This window comes from Salmo salar, chromosome 09 (genome assembly GCF_965601325.2).
Source record: "Salmo salar chromosome 09, fSalSal1, whole genome shotgun sequence".
NCBI lineage: Eukaryota > Metazoa > Chordata > Actinopteri > Salmoniformes > Salmonidae > Salmo > Salmo salar.
The window spans coordinates 18,079,309-18,101,512 of record NC_138299.1 but is presented as its reverse complement, the minus strand read 5'-3'; the positions used below and the strand labels follow the sequence as shown (position 1 = coordinate 18,101,512).

Genomic DNA, 22,204 nt, shown 5'->3' with positions numbered 1-22,204 from the left:
ATTCACAATGAATCAATGTAAGAGTACAGATGAGGTGGGGATGGTGTTGGGTCAGGGGTTACGCTAAGGGTCAGGGGTTACAGCTGAGGTACTCTTTCATTTGACAAGAATTGACAGCTATTAGCCATAGCTGTTTTTTCCAACATATTCACCTACGCTGAACCATGATAATATTTCGAGATACTTTCCATAGACGTACCTAACATTTCTTAATTGCAAGGAGACTCTCACCTAACATTGCCCAGTAAACATGTAACAGTAGTAACCAATCCATCTTTATGTGCCCTCCCTCAATAGCCATAATGCGTTAACCTAATACCAAAGACAGCTTAATAAACAAAAGGCCCAGCTGCCTGCTGAATAAAGACCCCTGAGCAGGTGGTAAAACCAGAAGGCTAGATAGAAGTGGAGAGAGAGGGAGTGTTTTCTCTTTAGAGCTTCATAGGCCAGGGTGAGGGAGGGCAGGTACTGAAGATACTGTAGAGCAGACAGAAGCTGGCTATGAAGGTTATGCTAATCCTCTGAAAGGTCAGGCTGCTCTGAGATTAATCCCCACACAACCCACGGACAAACACCTGAACCTGACAAACCCCACAGAATACAAATCTACTGAACCTGAAGGCCATATGCTACAGTATTTATCCCATATAAACCAATCCCCTCCAAGCCTCGTTTACCAACATCAGTCCCCCCAGAAACCTTACCCAGACCCCCCCCCCCCCCCCGACCAGTCCAGTACCTGCCAGGGCCTCATTGTGGCTGAGCAGCAGGTTCCTCTGGCTCCCTGTGTCTGCTGTGACATCTATCTGGGCTGACTGGGTGTCTGCCTCCTCCTCAAAGGCCTGCCAGGCCAGCAGGCTGCCGTCAGCGTCGTTCAGGTAGCCGTTGGACGTTTCGCTGCTCACACTCACACTTTTCTCCTGGAGCGTGGGTCTTGCATAGTTGTTGTGTCCCTCTACAGAGTAGTCCAGCTCGGCCGGACTGCTGCTCCGCCGGATCAGAATCTGGGTGCACAGAGGGAGAAGTCATCAGTGGTTGTTTCAGAGATGACTCTATCAGATGCCCTGCTGAAATAACCAAACAAACTAAGAGGTTCACAGATTTTGTGTCAGGTGTGTTTCTCACCACTGGCGGGTCGCCGTCTGTCCTCGCTTCCGACGCCCTGCCATCGGAGCCACAGGAGTTGTTGGGGGAGTACTCCCTCTTGTGGCCTGGAGGTCACAGTGACTGTTAATCACACTGGACACACACAGCCCCCCACAGCAGACAGCCCATGGTCATAAAAACTGTTCTAGTCTCATCCCTACATCCTCTAGATGCATGATAAGAATGAGTTGTAGCCCAGTGGTTCCAACCTTTTTTCGGTTACTGTACCACCAACTGAATTTAGCTCTGCCCGGAGTACCCCTGATGTACCCCCTCATGTACATTTAACCAGCAGACCTACGGTCTCATCAGTCTTCTCAAGTACCCCCTGTGGCTAGACCAAGTACCCCCAGGGGTCCTAGTACTCCTGGTTGGGAACCACTGTTGTAGCCTGTAGACTTCAAAGCACATCAATCACTGTATAGATGGACACATTGTTAGCAGCAGTATAGATACTTCCACTAGAGGGCAGCACTGATTGGTGTATCCCTACCTGGGAAGGTGTCAGTCAGTTGCTGTGTGATGTCGGAGGTGCTGCTGCTGCGTGGTAGAGGGCTGTCTCCAGCCTCCAGCTCCCCGTCTCCCCCACACTCAGACAGCTGGACTTCCTCCACATCTGAGCACCACGACCAGGGAGCCAGGACAGGACAGAGGGTTAAGAGCAATGCATCCGGCATCTCATACCCGGCACGCTACACATGCTCTACCACACAGAATTCCGTCAACTTCAAGGTGCGACACATATGATTTTTCGGAAAATGTGTATAATATATCTGTCGTTAATAGTGTAACGATAGTGTTTCACAGTATTTCTTACCCAGCAGTGTTGTGATTGGCTGTGATATTCGGCTATTGATTTCACCCGACGGAGCGGCATCTGTTGTCAAACCGGGAAAATTGTTCTGACTTTGTGTTATCTACTGAAAATCGCTCTGTCATTCCCTGGTTGCTAAAATTCTACACTGTTCACTCAATTTCAGTTTATCTGAGAAAACAAGCACTGAATAGTGTAGGGAAACATTGCACCATCAAAATCGCTGTGAAATATAGTTTTTACAGCTTTACAGCTGTTTCAAGCTGGTGGACAAAAATGAAACTTACTTTCGGTTTTGGTCCACCAGCTTCAAACACCTGTAAAAATGATATTTTTTTTATCTCACAAAAACAGAAATAGAGCAAACAGTAGAATTTTAGCAACCAGGAAATTAGCTATTTCCGCTACACACTATCTATCCATATCTATCTATACACACACACACAAAAGTATGTGGACCACACCCGTTGCTGACAGGTGTGTAAAATTGAGCACACAGCCATGCAATCTCCATAGACAAACATTGGCAGTACAATGGCCTTACTGAAGAGCTCAGTGACTTTCAACGTGGCACCGTCATAGGATGCAAGTCATTTCGTTAAATGTCTGCCCTCCTAGAGCTGCCCCGTTCAACTGTAAGTGCTGTTATTGTAAAAAACGTCTAGGAGCAACAACGACTCAGCTGCGAAGTGGTAGGTCACACAAGCTCACAGAATGGGATGCTGAGTGCTGAAGCGCGTAAAAATCGGCTGTGCTCCAATACTCACTACAGAGTTCCAAACTGCCTCTGGTTTCCATGGCCGAGCAGCCGCACACAAGCCTAAGATCAGCATGCGCAATGCCAAGTGTCGGCTGGAGTGGCGTAAAGCTCGCAGCCATTGGACTGTGGAGCAGTGGAAATGCCTTCTCTGGAGTGATGAATCACGCTTCACCATCTGGCAGTCCGAAGGACAAATCTGGGTTTGGTGGATGCCAGGAGAACGCTACCTGCCCCAATGCATAGTGCCAACTGTAAAGTTTGGTGGAGGAGGAATAATGGTCTGGGACTGTTTTTCATGGTTTGGGCTAGGCCCCTTAGTTCCAGTGAAGGCAAATCTTAATACTAAAGCATACAATGACATTCTGGACGACTCTCTGCTTCCAACTTTGTGGTAACAGTTTGGGGAAGGCCCTTTCCTGTTTCATCATGACGATGCAAGGTCCATATAGAAATGGTTTGTTGAGATCGGTGTGGAAGAACTTGACTGGCCTGCACAGAGCCCTGACCTCAACCCCATCGAACACCTTTGGGATGAATTGGAATGCAGACTGTGAGCCAGGCCTAATCGCCCAACCTCACTAATGCTCTTGTGGCTGAATGGAAGCAAGTCCCCGCAGCAATGTTCTAACATCTAGTCGAAAGCCTTCCCAGAAGAGTGGTGGCTGTTATAGCAGCAAAGGGGGACCAACTCCAGCCATATAATGCCCATTATTTTGTAATGAGATGTCTGATGAACAGGTGTACTTTTAGTCATGTATTGTAGATAACATAGCCAAAGTCAGAACAGCCTTCCCAGTTTGACAACAGATGATGCTCCGGTGGGAGAAATCAATAGGCGAATATCTTAGCCAATCACAACACTGGTGGGTAAGTAATACTGTGAAACACTGTCATTCCACTATTAGTGCCAGATATATATTATGGGCATTTTCTGAAATTACAATCCAAAAATTCTAGAAAATCTTACGTGTAGCACCTTTAAAATGATAAAATGGTTCCATTGTTTTAGCCACGTAGTGAGATCGAATAGGAACATGCAGTAATAAACAGAACAGATTAGTATATAAGTCACAGACAATTGCCCTTTTTTATTTTCAATCCAAAACGACAGTAAGTAGCAGTGAGAAACAACAAGGGTTTCCACTTCCCTGAGTGTTAATAAAACAGTGAGGGACTGACAGGAGAATGGGAGACGGGAGAGAGTAGTGACAGACAGACGGAAGAGACAGACAGGGCGAAGGAGGGAGGACACCACACAGACAGCTCTCAGAAACACTTTACCTGAAAGCCTGTGAGAGCAAGAGATACCAGAAGAGGAGGAGAGACCAGGCAAGAAAGAGCTCACAGTGTGAAGCAGCATAGGAACGCTTTTAGTAGTGGGCAGAGCCTCGTAAAGATGGACACAGCTGCTGATAGACTGGCTTCGCTTAGCTTCCATCACAGAGAGAGAGAGAGAAGGAGGGAGGGAAGGAGGAAAAATAAGAGGAAGAGAGAAGGGGATAAAAGTCAATAAGATCATATAGAGCAGAATGGCAGAAGGACACCACTGGCAAATATATTTAACCGTTTGCATAAAAATTGTAAGAGGGGGGGAAAAAAAATAGTGCACAAAAATACAACTAAAGAAGTCAGAATCCACTAAGGGTTGAATCCTAATTTGAGATCTGCAGGTGTAACTTCAACTGTTATTCATGTCAATTTGCTCGAAAAATGTAAAAATGTTTTTGTTTTTTTGTGCAACTCCAACTTCAGCCCTAAGGCATTAAGAGTGAAACAACAGGCATAGTGAAATTACTGAGACAGGAAATGAAGAACTAATAACTGAGACTTCAGTGTAAAGAGAAGATAAATAGAATACATTAAAGCCTAAACCCCGAGGCTGGATCTCACGTTAATTTGACACTTGAGGGCTCTTCACCTAGACAAAGACACTGCTCTACTAGATTTGTTGCATTTTGTTCAAAAAAATTAAAAACGGACCCGTTTACATTTGAGGGACGCCATTTATGCAATGCGTTGCTTTTATTTGAAGCCCAGATTAATTAGTTCTCTATGCACATGACAGAAGAGGACATATACAACTGGCTTTGAGTGCATCACAGTAAAGACAACTTATTTCCATCCACACACAACTTTGTAATGTTATCTCCTAAAAATACACTAAAAGAAAAGCAAAAGGCAGCTGGAAAGGGCTGGGACACGCAAGCTTTTATAGTGATACAATTCATGTGTCGCACATATTGCATTCTAGTACATTATTTCCATAATAAGAATAAGGTACTGGTTTGAAATGAGTAGACCTAGGATCTTAATTTGATCACCCTGTTGCAGGAGAACCTTCCTGCAATGCAGGACATTTGAAATGTGTCGTGTAATTGAGGTTTAAAAAGGTTTCTGAAGTTTGTACATTTCCACTTTGCAATTTCAGACTTGATTTTCCCTTACGAAAAATGGATCAACCCCTACAAAAATGTAAATGTACTATAATCCACATTTCCTGTCGCTGCGGGACTATTGCTGCTGTAGCAACCTGGCTCAAATTAAGATCATACATCTGTAGTCAGTCAATAGGACAATATGACCATATTTATTATTAGTGCCCAGTCATTTCAACACCATGTCGCAGGAAATAATCATCAGAAAAATATTGCCAAGTACGTTTTGGCATAAATAAGATTACACACATTTTCAGTTTTCAAAGATAAGGCGTTGGGGAAGTGTGTGTGGACAGCACTTCAGGCCTAATCTAAAAGAGAGAGGAACATTGCAAGAGAAGGAGGATTCTATTCTCTGCCTACACCACACTTTAATTAGTCGCTTTCATTTGGAGATAGCATCGTCTCTACTACAGACCGCTACTGTTACCCGTTTTATGCATATTAATGAGCATTAATTACACTCTTAATGAAACTATCAAAAACGTCTACTGATTGATGTGTGGGCCCTCTCTCTAGGAGAAGGGGGGGGTGGAGGAGGAGGAGGGATATCGGGATGTTTGATGATCAATGTGGGAGAAATCCAATTAGACGAGAGAAAAGGAAGAATTTAAGGCGGTGGCGTTTCATGTCAGTCACACACACACACACACACACACACACACACACACACACACACACACACACACACTCTTTTAAGAGTCCTCCTTCAGGCCCAACTACATCTGGTCCAGGCTCAACAAGCTCTTCAGCGAGCAGAGATGCTATCAGTCGTTCGTGAGTGAGTGAGTGAGTGAGTGAGTGAGTGAGTGAGTGAGTGAAAGGAGGAAGGTGAGGAAACAAGCAAAGCGGGTCACTCTTTCATCCCCTTCCGTTAGGGATTAGCTAGTTTAGAGACCGCTCATCTCTGCTCTGGATCGCCTGAGAGCTCAACTGATCATTAGACGGAGACATCTCCATCAGTCAAGTGGATGTTGTTCACTGTATCTGAACAATGAAGTAACAACGTCCGTCTCCAACATGTCACCAGGGGAGTGTGTGTGCGCCGGACAACTGACACAGAAACATGTTGACTTTGACATCTGACAGGAACAATGGAGACCATCTGCTGTCGCTTTGTGCTTAGAGCTGAGCCCTTCACCAGCACCTGGGCTAACGTACACATGCCCTGCTTTTATATACACTCACTCACTGTGGAGTCTATGGAGAGTCTGGTCTACACTGTAGTGTCATAGAGGGACTCTGAGATCTGGCACTTGCCAAATATGACTTCATTACAGTAGCATGTGTGTGTGTGTGTATGTTCACCTGTGGCTTTCTGTCGGACGTTGTTGCGTGCCTTCTCCACGCCGGGGGCCCCTGAGGTGGTAGCGCTGCGGAACCTCATGGGCTCATGGACCCCCTGCTGGTCTCCCTGGTTCCTCCAGCTCAAAGAGAAGGACCTGGCCACCGCTGCTGCCTTCTGGGAGTCCTGGATCACCCCTGAGTCACAGACGAGAGACACAGACACACGCAAATAATATAAATACAAAAGCAAAAAGAGAAACTGAATCTTTCGACCATTGTTGCTCTATTCTCTGAGGCTTACACAGCGTCATCCCCCTCGATCCCTCCATCTATCCAGGGCTCTCAATTTAAAAAAAATGTGTTGGTAGCATTGGTGCTTCCAACTTGAACAAGTTAGGAGCACCACATAAAATCTAGGAGCACCAGACAAATTGAGATACAGCCTTTATTGGGCCGGTATGAATTCCAGCTAAACTCAGCAAAAAAAGAGACGACCTCTCACTGTCAACTGTGTTTATTTTCAGTTAGTCTTCTGCATAATTCTACTATTTGTATTCATTTGCATCACCGTCAATGACACTTTTATTTGAAGGCAAACTGAAGTTCAATTTCATTTGGCGAACAACAAGTGGCAACCTAGCTAATACTTACTCACAAGGATTCCTAAATCATTGCTAAGAATAATGAAAATGACAGTTTCTACTGGTCATGGTTTTCAGGCTGGTTGTATTGGTGCTTCCTCTCACTGTCAACTGCGTTTATTTTCAGCAAACTTAACATGTGTAAATATTTGTATGAAAATAACAAGATTCAACAACAGACATACACTGAACAAGTTCCACAGACTTGTGACTAACAAAAATGTAATAATGTGTCCCTGAACAAAAGGGGAGGGGGTCAAAATCAAAAGTAACTGCCAGTATCTGGTGTGGCCACCAGCTGCATTAAGTACTGCAGTGCATCTCCTCCTTATGGACTGCACCAGATTTGCCAGTTCTTGCTGTGAGATGTTACCCCACTCTTCCACCAAGGCACCTGCAAGTTCCCGGATATTTCTGGGGGGAATGGCCCTAGCCCTAGCCCTCACCCTCCAATCCAACAGGTCCCAGACGTGCTCAATGGGATTCTGCAGTACGGCTGGTGGCATTGTCATGCTGGAAGGTCATGTCAGGATGAGTCTGCAGGAAGGGTACCACATGAAGGAGGAGGATGTCTTTCCTGTAACGCACAGCATTGAGATTGACTGCAATGCCTGCAATGACAACAAGCTCAGTCCAATGATGCTGTGACACACCGCCCCAGACCATGACGGACCCTCCACCTCCAAATCGATCCCGCTCCAGAGTACAGGCCTCGGTGTAACGCTCATTCCTTCGACCATAAACGTGAATCCGACCATCACCCCTGGTGAGACAAAACTGTGACTCGTCAGTGAAGAGCATTTTTTGCCAGTCCTGTCTGGTCCAGTGACGGTGGGTTTGTTTCCATAGGCGACGTTGTTACCGGTGATGTCTGGTGAAGACCTGCCTTACAACAGGCCTACAAGCACTCAGTCCAGCCTCTCTCAGCCTATTGCGGACAGTCTGAGCACTGATGGAGGGATTGTGCGTTCCTAGTGTAACTCGGGCAGTTGTTGTTGCAATTCTGTACTTGTCCCGCAGGTGTGATGTTCGGATGTACCGATCCTGTGCAAGTGTTACACATGGTCTGCCACTGCGAGGACGATCAGCTGTTCGTCCTGTCTCCCTGTAACGCTGTCATAGGCGTCTCACAGTACGGACATTGCAATTTATTGCCCTGGCCACATCTGCAGTCCTCATGCCTCCTTGCAGCATGCCTAAGGCACATTCACGCAGATGAGCAGGGACACTGGGCATCTTTCATTTGGTGTTTTTCAGAGTGAGTAGAAAGGCCTCTTTAGTGTCCTAAGTATTCATAACTGTGACCTTAATTGCCTACCATCTGTAAGCTGTTAGTGTCTTAACGACCGTTCCACAGGTGCATGTTCATTAAATTGTTCATGGTTCATTGAACAAGCATGGGAAACAGCGTTTAAACCCTTTACAATGAAGATCTGTGAAGTTGTTGAGTTAAGAATTATCTTTGAAAGACAGGGTCCTTCTTTTTTTTTGCTGAGTTTATGTTGTTCCCTAGAAACGAACAAGCCTGTAAAGCCATCTGTTTATTATAAAAGCTAAAACGTTGATACAAATACCTGTCTTTGAAATTACAAAGTCATTTGTGGAATATTAGGTTTCTACATTGTTTAAAAAGCAACATTTCCTAAGCTATCCGTTTTCCATTGTTTCTGTTCCGCCAAATGTTCGGATGTACTGGTAAAGTTACCAGGTTGTTAGCTAGCTAGATAATGAGGTAACATAACTGACCAAGCTGTTTTAGAATCGTTTTAGCACGTCCCACGACGTGGTTTATAAATGAAAAAAATACGGCCCGCCAATGGAGACGCATCCCGCCAATGGAGACGCATCCCGCCAATGGAGACGCATCCCGCCAATGGAGACGCATCCCGCCAATGGAGACGCATCCCACTGCGGCGCCAATGCGCGATAGAAGAGAAAAAAACCTAGCGGCGGTGATATGGATCACCACTTTGGAATGGTTTGGGCTAGAGACAAGTGGCTTTCTCTGTAGTAATGGTGCAACCACCACGGTCACGAATCTGTGCGTTTCCTCTAGGGAACTCCTAAACAGCAATACAGCTAAGCCTAACCATTATAATAATTGTTAAATGGCAGATTTGTTTTCTAGGCGCACTGGTGCTCCCAAATTAAAATATTAAGGAGCATTCGTGACCAAAAGGGTTGCACTTTAGAGCCCTGCCTCCATCCCCCTCTCTCCCCCCCAGCCTCCTCACCCCGTCCCCTCTGTTTCTTCTCCTTCTGTTCGCTGAGTTTGTCCAGGGGCAGGTTGCTCATGTCCAGGCCGTAAACGGAGCGGGCCAGGACCGCGGTCAGAGAATCCATGATGCTGGCCCACTCGGTCACCAGCTCCTCCCAGCCTGTCAGAGACGACAGCACAGACAGCAGCTCGTCCCACAGCTTCCGAGAGATGAACACACACAGGTTGGCCCGTACCCACGCCACGATGATCGTCTGGGAGAGGATGTAGGGGCACAGAGGCACAAAGACATGAGGATGAAACAGAACATCTCATTAATCACCATAGGCAGGCAGCTGGTTCTTATTGGCTTGTGATCAAAACACTAACAAGCCATTAGAGCTGTAACATTGTTTCCACATTACATTAACATCACGGGCAACCATCATTTCCAGGAGCGTCGCTGGACTTCCTCTAACAGAGGTATCAGAACAACTCCGTAACAGTAAGAGAGGCTATGTGATCCCCAGGCTGACTGACCCGGAAAAGGATGGCAGCCAGGCTCTCAGCAAAGATGTCTTTTCTTTGGTTCTCCTGAGGCCTCTTCATCACCGCCTCAGTGATCCTCAGCAGCACCTGTAGCATCTGCTCCCTACACACACCAGACACACACCAGAAGATATAATTAGTCCATCATTGTGTATCAGTAGATCATCATATAACACAGTGGAACTGTCCAGGTCTGTCTGACAATACAGTCCTTCAGGTAAAAGCAACCGCTTGGTTTAGAATTTGTTTTCCTATTTAAGTATTCAGACCCCTTTTCCCACATTTTGTTACATTACAGACTTGTTCTAAAATGTCTAAAATGATTTTTTTCCCCCTCATCTATCTACACACAATACCCCATAATGACAAAGTGAAAACAGGTGTTCCGAATTTTTTGCAAATTTATACAAATAAAAAAACAGAAATACCTTATTTACATAAGTATTCAGACCTTTTGCTATGAGACCTGAAATTGAGCTCAGGTGCATCTTGTTTCCATTGATCATCCTTGAGATGTTTCTACAACTTGATTGGAGTCCACCTGGGGTAAATTAAATTGATTGGACATGATTTGGAAAGGCACACCTGTCTATATAGGGTCCCACAGTTGACAGTGCATGTCAGAGAAAAAACCAAGTCACGAGGCTGAAGTAATTGGTCGAAGTTGAAGGTCCCCAAGAACACAGTGGCCTCCATCATTCAAAAATGGAAGAAGTTTGGAACCACCAACACGCTTCCTAGAGCTGGCCGCCCGGCCAAACTGAGCAATCGGGGGAGAAGGGCTTTGTTCAGGGAGGTGACCAAGAACCCGATGGTCACTCTGACATGGCTCCAGAGTTTCTCTGAGGAGATGGAACAATCTTCGAGAAGGACAACCATCTCTGCAGCACTCCACCAAACAGGCATTTATGGTAGAGTGGCCAGAAGGAAGCCACTCCTCAGTAAAAGGCACATGGCAGCCCCTTGGAGTTTGCCAAAAGGGACCAAAAGACTCTCAGACCATGTGAAACAAGATTCTCTGGTCTGATGACACCAAGATTGAACTCTTTGGCCTGAATACCAAGCGTCACGTCTGGAGGAAACCTGGCAACATCCCTACGGTGAAGCATGGTGGTGGCAGCATCATGCTGTGGGGATGTTTTTCAGCAGCAGGGACTGGGAACTAGTCAGGATCGAGGGAAAGATGAACAGAGCCAAGTACAGAGAGATGCTTGATGAAAACCTGCTCCAGAGCGCTTAGAACCTCAGACTGGGGCAAGGGTTCATCTTCCAACAGGACAACGACCCTAAGCACACAGCCAAGACAACGCAGGAGTGACTTCGGGACAAGTCTCTGAATGTCCTGGAGTGGCCCAGCCAGAGCTCTCTCAGGTTTAACATCTCTGGAGAGACCTGAAAATAGCTGTGTAGCAACGCTCCCCATCCAACCTGACAGAGCTTGAGAGAATCCGCAGAGAAGAATGGGAGAAACTCCCCAAATACAGGTGTGTCAAGCTTGTAGCGTCACACCCAAGAAGACAAGGCTTTAATCGCTGCCAAAGGTGCTTCAACAAAGTACTGAGTAAAGAGTCTGTAAAGGGTCAGTTATTTATTTTTAAGAAATTAGCAAAAATTCCTAAAAACCTGTTTAGAAATTGTGAAAAACCTGGAGGGTAGCCTCACGATATCTCAAAATATTGGCCACCATTAATTGGATATTTGAGTGCCGTAAAATAAGTGGGCTATACCTGACAGGTGTGAGTGGTTTAGGTTAATTGTCCCATCCTTTGTGGGATCTGCCTGTCAAGCAGCAGCAGGGCGCATTTGCCGATGTAACTTTACTGTTAGCTGATAATGTTCACTTTGCATGCTACCGGTAGAAACGTTGTACAGTTGGCTTAACATAGCGGTAAGTAGACCTAATGTACTTTTTTCTCCAACCGACATAGCTAACTTCGCTAGGTAGGCCTAACATTATTCCCTTTAAAACATTATTTAAAAACAGTGTTTCGTCACGATTGCTGCTGACAAACATGATAGGCTACATTGATTGACGGACCACGTGAAATTGGCAAGCAAGCTAATAACAGACCACATCAATCAAGCTAACTTTCAGGGGATAAACTAGATGACTATATCTAAATGTTGTTTGATTTACGGTGATGACAGTAGCCCGACTGACATCTTTACCAGGACGATGTCAAGCTCTTTCCAAAAGCGTAATCTCCGATAAAGCAAGCTAAATGACACATTGCTTCTGCTAGCGAACTACAAATTGGTAGCCAAAACGGATCTGGCTACCCTCACGCATCTGAAAATACATGATCAATTGATGTTTACTATATAATTGCTATATAACTCTGATGATAGAGTTAAATGTGGAATAATCAGAAATGTGTAGTTCTGACTACGCTCTTCAAGAGGTGATGACATTACAACCAAATAGTTGTAATTAATCTTGAAAACAGCACGTAGTGGTCAATGGATTTAGTGTAGATGGGGATTTCCTTGACCCCCCACCAGGCGCCCCAGCAGCCAAACTGAATGCTATTGTGACGTTTTATTGATAGTGTATATCAGTATGTACGCTGACGAGGTGCTGACTGCTGTACCATGTCTGTGTGTTCATGGCGTGCTCCATGATCACGTGGCGGTAGATGCTCAGCACCCCCTTGCACACCTCCACCTGGTTGTCCAGTAGTTTGGCCACGTCCTGGCACGGCTCCAGCAGAAACACGTTGGCCGAGTTGGTCAGGAACACCTGGGGGGGGGGGGGGGTAGAGCAAGGAGATAAAACTACGGTCAGGGGTTGACGAGATACATCTGGACACGCACAACAACAACAAAAATGTTTCAAAAGACAAAACGCGCTCGCACGCACATACCTGCAGGGTGGACTGGATGCCAGCCTTGATGTCTCTGTTCTGTTCCTCAGTGAGACAGCCCCGGCTGATGGCACTGCTGAAGGAGTATGTTCTGCCCCAACTGGACGAGCGCTTGTGACCATGACTCTCCAACACCTGCAGGAGGACACGACCGTCCAGTCAGCGTGGCGAGTACGAAATTGAGTGTTCAGAGTTAATTTTAGTCTGCGCATCCACTAACTTGTGCTGTGTGTGTGTGTGTGTGTGTGTGTGTGTGTGTGTGGTAATAATAATTAGGTTAGTGTTTATATTTGTGTTTTATACACGTGTGAAATGGAAATGTGTTTTTTGTATATCCCAATGTGCAGAAGGTGTTTTTTGTATATCCCAATGTGCAGAAGGTGTTTTTTGTATATCCCAATGTGCAGAAGGTGTTTTTTGTATATCCCAATGTGCAGAAGGTGTTTTTTGTATATCCCAATGTGCAGAAGGTGTTTTTTGTATATCCCAATGTGCAGAAGGTGTTTTTTGTATATCCCAATGTGCAGAAGGTGTTTTTTGTATATCCCAATGTGCAGAAGGTGTTTTTTGTATATCCCAATGTGCAGAAGGTGTTTTTTGTATATCCCAATGTGCAGAAGGTGTTTTTTGTATATCCCAATGTGCAGAAGGTGTTTTTTGTATATCCCAATGTGCAGAAGGTGTTTTTTGTATATCCCAATGTGCAGGAAGGTGTTTTTTGTATATCCCAATGTGCAGGAAGGTGTTTTTTGTATATCCCAATGTGCAGGAAGGTCTTTTTTGTATATCCCAATGTGCAGGAAGGTCTTTTTTGTATATCCCAATGTGCAGAAATGTGTTTTTTTCCAAACACTTTTGGAGAGTGGGGTCACAGCCAGGGTCAGCCATTATCAATGGCGACCCTTGGACCAATTAGGGATAAGTGCCTTGCTCAAGGGAACATTGTTCACCTTGTCGGCTCGTGGATTCGAACTAGCGACCTTTACGGTAAATGGCCCAACGCTCTAACCTCTAGGCTACCTTCCGCCCTGTGTGTGTGTGTGTATCACTGCCATTACCTGTGTGTGTGTGCTATCGGTCTCAGTGATGAGTAGCTGCTCTGGGTTCTCCTCCACCTCGGCCTGTCTGCTCTTGTCCGGCTCCGTCATGAAGCCTGGCTTCTCCTGCAGGATCCACTTCCTGTACACCTTGATCACCTTCCGGGTCGCTGACGCCTCACAGGAGGGCAACAGGAAGGCCTGGAGATACAGACAGACATTACACAGTATAATGCAAGAGAAAATAGGATAATGGCCGTTGGATAATGAATAAATGTATTTTCAGGATGCTAAATGGCACGAAGCAGATGTGGTGGCTAAGGACATTTAACTTGAATTACTGAATTTGCTCCAGCTAAGAGGGTTGCTTTGATGTAGCGATAGTGTCTTTGCACTAGAGGGCAGCACACAACAGATAAGATGGTTTCCTACTCAGCATCATGTTCCAAAGCTAGTGGGGTACCAAAGGAAATCAGCTTCACAACTAAAACTGCTCCTGCTGAGGAAAAGCCTAGTTTATACCATCATTGAGTCACTTGGAAACACTTTGTGATCATCTCGCTGTGGGCTGTACCTGATGAAAGACCTCGTTGACGAAGTTGATGTTGTCCCGTGTGGAGAGCAGGATGGCGTGCACCATGTCGTAGACGCTGCGGTGCTCCTCGTCGATGCTGCACAGGCTGGAGTCGCTGGGGCGCCGGTCAGACAGCGTGCTACTGTTAGAGTGGCTCTTCTCTGGCTCTGTGGGGCCGTTGGGCTCCCCCTCCCCACCACGGTCTTTATCCTTCTCCTGACTGCTACTGCCTGCAGTGACAGTCTGAAAACACACACACACACACACACACACACACACACACACACACACACACACACACACACACACACACACACACACACACACACACACACACGCACAGGCAGCGGGTTGGACAGGGTACCAGTGAGAGGGTTCAGGGCTGGGTTCCAGTATAAATGATAAAGATCAAGACAAACACAGCATTAACTGTTGGTTGAATAAAATTATTCCAAATCAACATTAAAAATAAACCTCGCCTTGGAATTGACCATTCAATCCTTCCTGCATTAAAGGGATACTTTATCTACTTCCCTAGAGTCAGATGAACTTGCGGATACCATTTGTATGTCTCTGCGTCCAGTATGAAGGAAGTGAGAGGTAGTTTTGCGAGCCAATGCTAACATGCGGTAGCGCAGTGACTGAAAGTCTATTGGTATTTACTAGCGTGTTTGACATCAGACCTACCTGGATGAGTTTGGGGATGACCTCGTTAGTCCCGTTCTTCGTGCTGGGGGTGGCGGTGCTGACGTACTTCTTCTCCAGGAAGAAGGTGACCAGCCAGGTGATAAAGGCCACACGGGGAGCCAGGTACTGGTCTCTCGTACAGAACATGCTCTCGTTGTTACGGGTCACCGGGACATACAGAGGCTTTGGTCTGTGGTGGGGGAGGTCTGGGGGAGGTAGGGAGAGGGAAGGGTCAGAGACACAGAGAGGAAAACGAGGGTGATATATACGGAAGGTGAAAGAGACAGTGGGAGTTAGAGAAAGATAAGGAAATTACACTAGATCCAAATACGCTGCTTTTTTTGCTGTTACTGGCCATTATATGAAAATATTTAATTCAGCCCACAAAGTAACTGACCTGAACAACCCTGATAATTACAGTGAACCACAGCGTCGTGGACCAGGTTAATGTTTCAAAGGATTTTAATTTCTATAATTCATGAAACCTCATTTAAACATGGGTTGAATACCTTTGAATTGACTGGCAATTAGCTAAAAATAGACATTCCCTCTCAGACAGAGAGTAGATCATTAGAACAGGGGAAATGGAGGAAAACATCAAGTTCATGACAAGATGTCTAAATTGCCTGGGCCTCAGGAATCTGTGTGCATCGACTGTAGTAATTAGCTTTTGGGTCAAGTTTTTGACTTGGCAAAGGCCTGTTGCTGCAATTATAAATTAGAACTTCTGACTTGCCTGGTTTAATAGAGGAGCATGATATTACACTTCCCCTCCAAAGAAAAAAACATTTATCCAAAGCTGCTTCTCAGGAGAGTAGCTAATACCCAATTTGCATGCCACTTTAATATTTTTTTTTTTTTTAAAGCTACCAGGAGTGTGTTAAAGAGTCAAGCTGCACATTCAGAATCTCAAATGGAGTAAGCCCTTGAGTTTTTGCAAATTGACCCACGGTGACATAACGGTGTAAGAAAAAAAGGCTGCTCATAGCAAAGGGAATACAACCCCACATGCACGGACTCACCCACACCCACACCCCTACCTAAAAGCGGCTTGTAAAGGTTGGTGAGCTTGGTGAAGGAGGGGAAGAGGTGAGGAAGGTAGTACTTCTTGAACAGACTGAAGAGAAACCTGAAGCCGGTGTCCTGGTTGTCTTTGTTCTTCCACTCTGAACTGGACGCCTTTCAGACACAAAGAGGCAGACTGAGTCACAACACAGCCAGACAATAGGCCCCATACAAGCTTGGTACTGGATCCATCACATTGTTTTTACAGGAAAGAATGGCCTCATTTCATTAGATTATGCATTTTAAAAGTATTTGACCGAGGCCACAGAGTGATCCAGTCTTGTCGAGGAAGGACAATATTGTAGCAGGAGCCTCACCTGGACAACCATAAACTTGAGCAGGGTTTGGAGGATGTAGCAGGTCTGGTCGTCTGCCAGCTTCTCCCCTGGCACAGCTGGCACCAGCGGGGTAATCTCCTCAGGCACCACCTTGGCTGTTGAGCCAGAGAGAGAAACAGAGCGAGAGAGTGAATGAGGAGTGAGGACGGCCTTCATCTCACTCCAGCAGCCCATTTCATGAAATAATCAGTGTAGTTCCCCAGGACCCAGACAATCACAGTCAGCTGCCCCAGCTCAAATTGCACAACTTCCAGACGGCACTGAAACAGGTCTGAACAACAAACTGAGACACATTCAACTGTAAGGACAAGGGGACCAGAAGACGGAGCAGGGGGAGCCTTGGGGTGTGCTGAGCGTGTGTGTTTGGTTTTACTATCCTTGTGGGGACAAAAAGTCCAGGATATTAAAACAAGGAAAATTCAGAACAACTGGGGACATTTTGCCTGTCCCCTCAAGGAAAAAGGCTATTTTAGGCTTAGGTGTTAGGGTTATGGGTTACGGAAAATAGGATTTTGAATGGAAATGAAATCGCTTGGTCCCGACAACGATAGTAAAACACGATGAGGGGTCTCACCATCGGGCGGGTTGGAGAAAGGGTTGTAGATGATGGTATCCAGGGTGCAGGGTCCTCTGGTGGAGGGCACGGCAGGGAAGCCTGGCACCAGGCAGGCGAAGATGAGGAACTGCTCCTCTGCACAGTTATTCTGCAGGGCCTGCAGCCACAGCAGGAACAGACGAATTCCCTCACATCTGATCTGCATGCAGGAGGACAGGGGACAGGTTACTGTACACGGAACAGGGTCAGACTGCTCCGTCTCCTTCAGTCACGTGGGAGTAACATGTGCAAGTTTGTGTTAGAAAACGCAAAACAAGTCTCACCTTGAACGAATTTCCAGTGTGCAAAAGCTTTTTCAGAATAGAACCTGCAACGGAAAGCGAGAAAGCATGAAGAACAGAGGACAACCCTGACACCAACAAAAGAGATGTGCCTTCCACCTCATGTGTACTAGAGATATAACACACAGTTACACTTAACACAGAGAGACAAGCACGTCGGTCTGTTCCATCAGTAAATATTGACCTTGGGGGTGGTGATAAACCAGTCAGGGAGGGAAGGCTGCTCATTCTCCTGATGAAAATGAACATCAATTGCCTGGCGTGCAGTTATGAAGCCAATCAGGTCTGCGGTAATCAAATGAGACATTGCTCTGATTGCTAAATGCCTGCTTCTCCACTCATCAGGTTAAATCAATGTGTTGGGAAAAAAATGAAGAATAAATTGCTTCCAATCCCAACTCCTAGGCTCCAAGAGATTGGAAATGAGACATAAAGGAGAGACCGAGATAGATTTTCCACCAGGTGACGGTCTGTAAATGCTTGTTTCTCTAGTGGAGGGGGGCCTAAAAAGACATCACTGGGCCCTGTCTTTCTGCATCTGACTATAAGTTCGACAGCTTATGACGTTCCTTGTCCGTGTTGCTAATGAGTTTTGTCCTCTACCTACTTTGGGCAGCAGGGTCAATGATAGGCAACCGTTGTCTAGGTGAGGTGACTCCTTAAGGATGAGGCTAGGGAAGGAGGGACAGGTTTTAGCTGGTGTTTTGTGGACTAGGGAGCGTGTTTGGGGACTGCCGAGGGAAGATGAGCCTCCATATTTGGAGCAATAAGCCCCAGGGGTTGATCCGCGGCGACGATCTCTGCCTCGTCGCTTTAGGGAAACGGCTGACAAACAGAAGATTATAATTGAGGTTATCGCTGCTTGCGAGGCTGAAACCGAGCGACGCATAATTCAATTACCAATTTGCATTTCAAATGAAGCTCTCATTTGCATTTTTCATTTACCTCTCCTTCCGCGACTAATTATTTTCTTCTCACACGAACTGTTAAAGCGTGGTTGTGCCAATAATCTATGCTTCCGTGGTTTATTTCGGTGGTTGTAGTAACACAGGAGGGGACAGACCTTTGACTAATGTACCAATGCAGAAGAATGCAAATATTACCACTGTAGGCCTATTCAAGGAGGGTAGAGTGAGTACCAACTTAGAAACAGCTGATTCATTGGTACATACCTATACTGTGGAACTGCCATCGACTGTAGATTCGTTCTGGTAGAAGCTGCAGAATTTTCTGGAGAAGATGGGAAGGAACGTGTAAAACATTAGCACAAATGGCTGAAGTGTCTTTCTCCGAACAGACAAATCAGGACACAGAGACAGAGCAGAGAAACCTGATCACACATGGAGAGAGGACAGCAAAAATGTACTCGATAGGCTTTAAACAACTCACTTTTGCACACCACACACACTAGACAGGGCCATGTTGCTAAGCTGTTCAGCCATACATCCTAAACAGAGCCCACTTAGAAAAGCATAGCAGCCTTGTCAGTCAACCAGTAGTCACTGCTCTCTGTTCCTCCTCCTCCGTGTGTCTCCGGCCTGCTATAGGGGTGGCCCCGGTGACACGGGACAACGCTGGAAATGTTATCACCTCGCCAACCATGGAATTTACAACTCAATTAGAGCGTGTGACCTTTCAGCAGGCCATAATTAATCCTCCACTGAGGGAGGGGTTAACTGGGTCCCTCTGGGGGGGATAAAAAAAGAGACAGGGGGGATGAGAAGAGAGGACACCACTGTGGAATGTGCAGTGTGTGGTGGCTGGTCTGATAATGGCCAGTGGATTGTGGGTAATTGATGAACCACTTGGTAGAGCAACCCTACCCTAGTCCTCACCAGCAGTAGCTATACATGCAAACTGAATTTGCAGTGGGTCTTGAGAAATAGAGACTGAAGGAAGAGTCCACACATGCAGAGCATTGAGAAAGAGCGAGAGAAGCCAGATCCTGGATCAGTGGCCAAGAGGAGAGCAGCCATGCCACATTATGGCTTCCAAAACTCATTTAATGTTTTGAGTACAGCACATCTCGGTTTACCGCTCTGTATTTCTCCCCTCCTCCACCTCTCTCTCTCTCTCTCTCTCGTTGTGCATCTCTCCTCGTGTCTACTCCACTCTCCGTCTAAATCCCTCTCCTTCTCAGTGATAGAAACAGAAATCTGACAGACAGCCATCACTCCTGGTGTCCCTGTGTCCTGGTTGACTCCTCTCTGATCCAGAGCGTGATGATACATGTCCTTCTCTATCGCACCTTTCTATTGATCCCGGCTGGGATTAGACATGCACAGCTCCCAGCACTGATGCTCTCCTTGGAGATGCAGACACATTACTCTAGGTGGTAAAACAGTGGGGGGGTCAGTCTAAGCCTGTGTGGTTTCCAGAGAGGGAGGGTGGTGTGTGTGTGTGTAACACCCACCCTTCGTCCAGGGGAAGGCAGGGAATGCGGAGCAGAAGCGGGGAGACTCCCCGCGGCGGTGGGAACAGCAGCCGCAACAATGGGACTTTACTGGCTGATATGAAGCGCTGTGAGCCTGACAAAGGGGCTGAGCAGAGCGGGCTGACTGAGTTACTCTAATCTGGAGACGTACTCCAGGCATAAAGATGGGGTATTATGGAGGGACGCGTCCAACTCCAACCACATTTACATGATCCGTACTTAGGTTTCCAGCCACAGGGCGTACATGACTCAGAATACACTTCTACCAGAGGTGTCCCACAAGGGCTTTCCAGCGCTCACAGACGGCCTCAGGAGAACTACGAAGACTTTGTTGTCGTCATTGTACCCACTGATTTAAGCTTCACTTTGGTGCACCTGTGGAGTCTCTCATCCTTGTTTTGACGCAACAATGAGAAAAGTTGGTGAATAAGGCAACAGGATTCGGTGGAGTTTCAACTCATGTTAAGAGCGAGCTTACTTTCCAGAAAACACGAGGAAACCTTCTTAAACCAGCTATAAATGAGCCAGAGACATTCGTTTCTATAGGGCAGTCAGTCAGTCGCAGTGGAGTTGGAAGTGAGCGGCAAGGCAGGCATGTGACCATCATAGCCCTGAGAGCCACAGCAGGCGAATAGAGCAGGGTCACAGTCCACTGTCATTTATTCAACTATCGCGTGAACCTGCATTGAAAATGTTGGGAGTAACTCAAATGTGTAGGACAGTTAAGTAGATCACTAGGCCTGGATGACATGATATGTGAAAGTAAAATGCCCGGTCATACAGTGAAAGACTAAACATGTTTCCAGGCCAACCCCCACAGTGTAAACAGTGGATTACTCATTTACATGGAAACCAAATCACCAGCCGTTTGTAGAAGTAGATACTGAGCTCAACTGAAGACAGTCTATAGCCTATCAAATAGAAGTAGGCCTAATATGGTTCTGATCGGATCGGTTAAGTAGCCTATCAAACGGAGTTCTTGCTTGCGCGACATCTACATTTGGTCGTAACAAGCTTATCAGACATGCAATGTAGCACACCTATAACCAAAAGGGCATTCGTGAAATGTCTTCATACTACTCTCTGACCAGTAGGTGACAGCAACAATACACTGTAGATCTTCCTCAAGCTAATGACTACCAGTCCGATCAGTATTCACATATTCCACTTTTGTCAAAGTCAAAGCAAGCGGAATTCGCTGACCCTTACGTTTCATAGCAGGTCTTAAAAAACAACCTTTTAATGATCAGCTAGGATTTGTTTTTGACAGGGCCGGTGAGTACAAGTTCAACCCACTGCCAGTAAGGCGGACTAGGTAAATAAGGCAAACTAAGGCCTAGACTACTACTCGACAGCAATGCATGAAATGACAAATCTAAACTCTCTAGTGTGGTCAGGTGAAGGCTTACATTTATGCTATTTGGCAGACACTTTCTCCAAAGTCACTTACGGTCGATGCGTGCATTCCTTTTGACATATGGGTGGCCCCGGCGGGAATCGAACCCACGGCCATTGGCTTTGCAAGCGCCAACGCTTGTAAATAAGCATTGATATTTGCAGCAGAAGTCTCCTGCGGAAGATCTGACAATCCTAATCCAAACCGGAGAGGAGGAAAACACAGTGGCTCCATGCTCATTCTCCTGAAGGATGTCGGCTAGTAGAAAACAAGCCAATAAAAAAGCCATTGAGCTCTTCCACCCTTGATGCACACGAAGGGGAAGATGAGGCCATTAACCCAGAGACAGAGGAGAGGTGTTGACGGGCAGCCACGATACAGGTTGACATTATTTTATTCATGACCTACTTGGAACATTCACATTTACATACCCAGCATTTTAATGGTTCGGCTCTGCGGCGAGCAGTTAAACTGACATCAATCACAGCCAATCGTCTGCCCCCGTGAGCGACGGCAGAGACTAGCACAGTAAATCATGAGAGCTGTGTAAATCGAGCGCGTTCCTCTCCTCCATGTCCTCTTTCCTTCATAACATGATTACCGTCCTGTCTCTCTACTACAGCACTGACTGGAGAGTAGGCTGGCCTACTCAGTCGCTGGCTGATATCCAAAAATAGTGGAGAGAAGTAACATCAATTTAGCTCACAGAGCTCTGCTTTCATTTACCCAAAGGCATATTGCCATAGAGGGTGTTGCATCAAATAAGGTATATTAAAAACCCTCTGAGCACCACCCTATTGAAGTGTATTCTGTGTATTCTGGACAGACTGGGGCTTTCCCAGTCTGTAGGTCAGAGCAGCCTTGAGCTCAGAGTGGTGAGTCAGGGACTGGGTGACAGATGGCTGGGCTCAGAGTGGTGAGTCAGGGACTGGGTGACAGATGGCTGGGCTCAGAGTGGTGAGTCAGGGACTGGGTGACAGATGGCTTGGCTCAGAGTGGTGAGTCAGGGACTGGGTGACAGATGGCTGGGCTCAGAGTGGTGAGTCAGGGACTGGGTGACAGATGGCTTGGCTCAGAGTGGTG

The 22,204-nt window shown here is 46.3% G+C and overlaps 1 protein-coding gene across 3 annotated transcripts in view; it reads right to left on the bottom strand.

The window, feature by feature from the left end:
• Positions 1-22,204, bottom strand: part of ralgapa2 (Ral GTPase activating protein catalytic subunit alpha 2) — a 150,485-nt gene that overhangs the window by 85,535 nt on the left and 42,746 nt on the right. For 2 of the 3 annotated variants that reach the window (XM_014210399.3, XM_014210400.3), the window contains exons 4-20: positions 18,464-18,521; positions 17,274-17,317; positions 16,969-17,149; positions 16,374-16,489; positions 16,032-16,170; positions 14,992-15,197; positions 14,305-14,547; positions 13,752-13,931; positions 12,694-12,828; positions 12,421-12,569; positions 9,821-9,932; positions 9,318-9,555; positions 6,464-6,637; positions 4,002-4,151; positions 1,640-1,762; positions 1,126-1,211; positions 740-1,004 (exon numbers count right to left, since the gene is read on the bottom strand). In XM_014210399.3, coding sequence (XP_014065874.2) covers positions 740-1,004; positions 1,126-1,211; positions 1,640-1,762; positions 4,002-4,151; positions 6,464-6,637; positions 9,318-9,555; positions 9,821-9,932; positions 12,421-12,569; positions 12,694-12,828; positions 13,752-13,931; positions 14,305-14,547; positions 14,992-15,197; positions 16,032-16,170; positions 16,374-16,489; positions 16,969-17,149; positions 17,274-17,317; positions 18,464-18,521 — 2,599 coding nt within the window. The remainder of the gene's footprint in view (positions 1-739; positions 1,005-1,125; positions 1,212-1,639; positions 1,763-4,001; positions 4,152-6,463; positions 6,638-9,317; positions 9,556-9,820; positions 9,933-12,420; positions 12,570-12,693; positions 12,829-13,751; positions 13,932-14,304; positions 14,548-14,991; positions 15,198-16,031; positions 16,171-16,373; positions 16,490-16,968; positions 17,150-17,273; positions 17,318-18,463; positions 18,522-22,204) is intronic. The other variant, XM_014210401.3, reaches the window with a different exon arrangement.